We start from the raw sequence: 5,798 nt of genomic DNA, 5'->3' as shown, positions 1-5,798 counted from the left end.
TCAAAATCTCTAAACAACCTAATTGGTAACAAAATTATCAGGTTTAAATTATGTTCTTTTTCTTTTAATTATGTAATTCTTAATAAAAAAGAAATGGGCTAGAATGCAGGAAAAAGGAGCTTTGTAATGGATACTTTATAAATTATAATTTATAATTCAGGGATAGTCATCCCTAAATAATGAATTGCGGCAAAGCATTTTTGAAGAATTCAGATATGTGAAAACATATTTTATATATTCTTAGGAGAAACTTATCTGATTATTTTGAATATTTAAATATATTGAGCTCATAGGTGTCTTCGGCCATCATTTAAAGACAGTAGCAAGTTAAATTGTCATTACAGACTACTATTTGAATGGGAGTTTTTATCGGATGCTTTCTGAATTTCTTTATCGAGGAAATTATTTCTCAGGGTAAAAAGGCAAATAGAAATATAAGGATCAAAATAAAAAGTTGGGTTAATCATGGCTGTTTTTGGGAGGACTGATGTCCAACTTCTTCCTTCATGCCATTTAAGTTGGACTTATTTTAAACACCAATTTTTGTTTTAGGTTGAACAAATCCTGGCAGAATTTAAGATCAGAGCTCTGGAATGTCACCCTGACAAGCATCCTGAAAACCCCGAGGCTGGTAAGAATTTAATAATGGTTATTTTTCAAGAAAATGAATAGCATATAGAAGCAAAAAGCCATTGAATAGTAACTTAATTTTCTTTTATCTCTTATGCTCAAATTTATTCTTTCATTCAATGCGAAAGGTTGTTTCTGCACTGTTGGGTTGGTAGAAGGGGAGAGGACTGTGTAGTCTTTTACAATAGAAGTTGTTTAGCACTCATTTTTCTTTCTTCCATAATGTGTTGCTTCATGGTTTAAAATTTGTCCAGTTCATGTTTTATTTCACTAGCTATTGAGTGTTAATATGACTGAAGTATGTTTATAACCAGGTGGTTTTCTTGATGAGAACTTGCTGTGTTTTTTTCATTTTGGAGGACCTGAATATGTCCATGTATTGATGCTTTTGTTTCTTTCCGTTATCATCATCATGTTATCATCGTTTAAATATGCTTATGTCATCCAAGCTTGAAAAAATTACGAAAACCCAATAATTCTTCTGCAACATGTCTCTATCCTGCACCTTCCCCATCTCCTTCGTTTCAGAGCCAAACTTCCTGAAAAAACGTCGACAGTCGATATTTCCACTTTCCTTCTCCCCAGTTTTCCATTTATCCCACTCTGACTTTCTCCCCACTTTTCTTGGAAATGGACCAAGGACTTCCTGCTTGCCAAATCCAGTGGTTGCTCTTTAGTCCTTATCTTTCCTGAGCTTGCATCAGAATTTGGCACTATTGACCATATCTTTCTTGTTGAAATACTCTTCTCTGAGCTGCTGGGAAAACGTGCACTCGCGGTTTCCCTCCAGCCTCTTGGGCTGCTCTTTCTCAGTCTCCTTTGTGAGTCCTTCTCGGCTGCCCCAAGGTTCTCTCCTAAGCTCTCTTCTGAGCTTACTTACTCCCCACTCCCTCTCTGGAGCCTTGTCCCAATTTGTGGCTTCAATCACCAGCTCTCTGTTGATGGCTCCCAGATCTCTCCTTAGTCCAGTTCTCGCCCCTCATCTTCAGCCTACAGTTTTGACTGCTTCTTGGAAATCTCCATTTGGAAACTTTTCAGTTGCCCTGTGAAAAACTGGACTCATTAAAAATCTTGCTTATTTTTCTGTGTTTCTGCATCTCAATGAACAACACCACCATCCGTTCAGTTGGTCAAGCAGAAACCTTCTCCTTCCTCTCCCTCATGACTGCGTCTGGTTGATTACCAAGTGCTGTTGAATTACCTTCCATCTCTCTCTCTTCTGTGCTTCTTCCTTCCAACCTCACCGCCACTGCTGTAGGTGAGCCACCCTTTAATTGTTTCACATTGCAGATAGTGATTTTCCTTTTTAATTATGGAAAAAATAAAAGATTTAACATATACAAAAAGGGATAAAGAATACTATAACAGATGCCCATGTAAGTACCACCCAGCTTAAAACAGTACCAGTGCACTTGAAGCCTTTTGTGTATTCCTACTCTGATTTTATCCTCAGGGTAAGGTAATTTTATATCTTAAATTTGATGATTATGTTTACTATATGTTTATAGTATGCATGTATATGTGATTTTTCTATAATGAAAATATGATACTAAGACCTGTCTGTAACTCCACATTGCACAAACCCAAACTCTATTTAGAAAACTTTCTCCTTGTCTTAAAGCTCTTTATTAATTTTCTCTAGAAATCATTGGTCCCTTTGATTTGTATAAACAGATCTTTTTCCAATATATGAAGTCACCTTTTGTTAGATAATTAATCATTACTTTTGTTCGTTGGATTTTCTCCCTTTTTATTAAAGCATATTGTGTGCAGTGTGAGCAAATCATAAGTACAAGCTTAATAAATTTGTGCATATGTATAACCAGTTTAACCACTGCCCGGATGAAGATGTAGAACATTTTCAGCACCCTAGAAATCCCTTTTCATTTTCTGCTCAAACTCAGCAACCTCTTCCATTTTTTGGTCTCTATCACCACTGATTAATTTTGCCTACTTTTGAATTTCATATACTTGGAATCATACAATATGTACTCTTCTGTGTGTGGTTTCCTTTGCTTTACATTATGGTTGTGATATTCACCCATATTGCACGTGTAGCAATAGTTCATCCTTTGTCTTTGCTGGGACTTTAGTTACAAGCCCTTTCATGCTGTGCACCCTCTCAATCCTCCACCCTCGTTTTCTCTCCACCACCAAACTCCTGTTATAGCCACTCAGAACTACATTGGGTCCTTAATGTGCCCTATTCCCTGTTCTGTCTACTCTTCAGACCTCTACACCAACTGCTTCCTCTGCCTGGAGCACCACCGAGGCCTGCACCCTTACCTGCCCTGCTTTGCTGGGCTAGGTCATGCTCCTGCTCCAGGTCTCAGCTTAGCCATCACTTCCTCTGGGAAGTCCCATGTGTACCAGCTGCCCAGAGCACATTGTGCGCCAGGCAGCAGACTGTGTATCTCATCGTCTCCTTGTTGCCTGTTTGCTCGTTAGTCACTGGAAGCTCAGTGAGGCAGCCCCCCTGCTTGTCTTGTTCACAGTGGTATGCCCCGTACCTAGCATAGCACCTGCTGCAGAGGTCACCTGCTGTGCATAATTTCTTGAATGAATATATGAATGAATGAATCCATGAACATTTCCTTAGGAGTCATATTAACCACCTCTCTGAGCTAGAGTTAATATTAAGATAGATGTCCCAGTATAAATTGTAAAAATTTGATAAAGGCTTAAAAACCACCACCACCCTAGGTTATTCTTTAACTCGGTTGTTTTCCAGTGACACGTGACTCTGAGTTGTTTCTCTGCCCCTGACGAGCAATTTCTATTCAGGATACATGATGAATCACTGTGCAATCATTGCCATTTCTAGTTGCCATAGTGATGGCAACTAGAGTTTCATGTATGAGCTGCCTCAAGGCGTCTTGTTCAGAGAAACACTGGACTGTGTAAATATTGCTTAAAATGAGTAGGTACACAGACATCAATATCTTCCCTTGTCAGGCTTGCAGTAGATACGTGATTTAACCTTCAGGTTGAGATTCTTTTTTAATCTATTTAGACATCTATTTACTCAGTTTGGACTAATATGACTTTCTGAAAATTTAAAAGGTTCTTTACACACTTGGAAAAGGATTAAGGTTACTTATAAAAATATACATATTTATTTGGGCAGCTGGCCAGTATGGGGGTCTGAACCCTTGATGCTCTACAGAGTGAGTTGTAATTGAGTGAGCTCACTGGCCAGCCTAAAAATATTTTTATAAATTCACCCAGATACTGAATTTTAACTTGACAGAAATCCAGAATATAATGAACAAAGTTTGAAACATATCTCAGTAAGGTGAAGAGCTACCCTGTAGAGGAACTGTAGGTAGGAGAAATTAAACTTGTATATATTACTTTTTCAGACACTAAATTTAGTCTCAACTGTTGCCATTGAAATTGCTCATACGTTAGCGTGATGGAGGAGTAGATATGAACACAGGCTTGTCTGTCTGGATTGCTCCGTCTCCCACTTATGAGCTACTTGACCTTGGGCAACCTCTCTGAGCCTCAGCATTCTCATAGGTAAAATGGGTAGACTAATAGTATATGACTTCACGCATCTGCTGTGAGGATTCAACGAGACGTTCTGCATGTGGGAAGTGCTCAGTGAATACTGGCAATTAGGATTCAGTGGACTTTCTTTTCTTGTTTTTATGTTGCAGCCCAAGATAAAAATTTAACAAAATGGGATGTTTTTCTTTTTTGTAAGCAACCATTAGATCTTTCTCTAAATTATTTTTAAAAACTCTAAATCTAAAGCCTTTAGATATCTCTTCCCCTCTCCAGGTGTGGGTGATATAGCAGGACTGGTTGTGCTATAGCAGTTGGGTCATTGAGCCCAAAAGCTCCTGGCTGGTGCGCCTGTCAGCTTCTTGTGTGTGCACCAGTAACTGTTTCAGATCAACAGTTTATTAACTTCTCTTTGATCATGAAGAAAGGAGGTTTCAGACTAAATTAAGGACTTGTGAGATGGTAGTTTTGTTACTGATACGCAAACTTCAAAGAAACTTGGATATTTAAAGAAGAGCAATTTTCCCTTTGCTAACTTATATATATATATATATATATTTTTTTGGTGGCTGGCCAGTATAGGGATCTGATTTCTTTTTTTTTTTTTTTCCTTTTTGTCTTTTTTCGTGACCGGTAATGGGATCGCAACCCTCAGTGTCGCGCCCGTACCGCGACCGGCAACGGGATCGCAACCCTCGGTGTCGCGCCCACACCATGCCAAACCAGTGAGCGGACCGGTCTCTATATGGGATCCGAACCCTCAGCGGGAGCGCCGCCCTCTACCGAGTGCGCAACCGGGCCAGCCCAGGATCTGAATTCTTGACCTTGGTGTTATCAGCACCACACTCTAACCAACTCAGCTAACCAGCCAAGCCCCTAACTTATCTTTTATTGTCTCAGTGTTTTTCTACTTTAAAATCACTTCAGTGGAATAGACGGTCCCCAGCATCACTCTTTCCCACAAATCAACCAATTTACAACTATTAAAAAGCAACCACAGCTAAACTGGGGCCGCTAGAGCTCAGGGGAAGAGGAGGAGAGACCTACAGAGTTCATGAAGACAGGAGAAGCCACTATGAAAGAAAGAGGGAACTGCTCTGACCGTTTTGAGTCCTGGCCACTTCCAGGCTGGAGCTGGTGAGCTCATGGAGCAGGAGCTGGCAAAAGCCACAGCTGTGTCCTTCGGATGAAGTTGCTTGGAGGCTGTAGGAGAGAAGAGGGTCTTGGTGGTCCCCAGGCCAGCAAGACTACTAATAGGGTTCCCCTGGACCCACATAGGAGCAAGGAGCCACAAATGAAAAAAAGGAGCCACTCAGAAGCTGGTGAGTCATCGCAAGGGACTGGTGCATGGCCCGTCCCATGGGAAGTGTTTGGAGCATGGGTGGTGGTGAACACAGGCACAGCAAGGACAGCTGAACTGCCCCTCAACAGCACAGGATCACTCAGAGGAGACTGGTCAGGAATATAGAACTGCAAGGGGTGCCGTTTGCTGAAAAGACTCAGGTCCAGACCAGAGTGTCTACACAACCCAGGTGTACTGGATCTCACGAGAGCTATAAAACCAACCTTTAAAGCCTGAGCTGCACAAAAAGCCTTTCCCAGGGAATTAGCAGCAAAGCAGCAATTTAGCTCAACCACAGACGACAAACAGGAACTTC

General features: G+C 40.7%; 1 protein-coding gene across 1 annotated transcript in view; it reads left to right on the top strand.

Annotated features, from left to right (window-relative positions):
- Window positions 1–552: 552 nt before the first annotated feature.
- LOC103582575 (dnaJ homolog subfamily C member 12) overlaps window positions 553–5,798 on the top strand; it is a gene marked incomplete at both ends in the record, with an annotated part of 13,482 nt that continues 8,236 nt past the window's right edge. The window contains one exon of the mRNA XM_008564128.1: window positions 553–631. Coding sequence (XP_008562350.1) covers window positions 553–631 — 79 coding nt within the window. The remainder of the gene's footprint in view (window positions 632–5,798) is intronic.

The sequence above is a fragment of the Galeopterus variegatus genome, unplaced genomic scaffold (genome assembly GCF_000696425.1).
Source record: "Galeopterus variegatus unplaced genomic scaffold, G_variegatus-3.0.2 Scaffold16825, whole genome shotgun sequence".
Lineage (NCBI taxonomy): Eukaryota > Metazoa > Chordata > Mammalia > Dermoptera > Cynocephalidae > Galeopterus > Galeopterus variegatus.
Note: the sequence above shows the minus strand (reverse complement) of the source record. Positions and strands in the feature narration are given on the sequence as shown.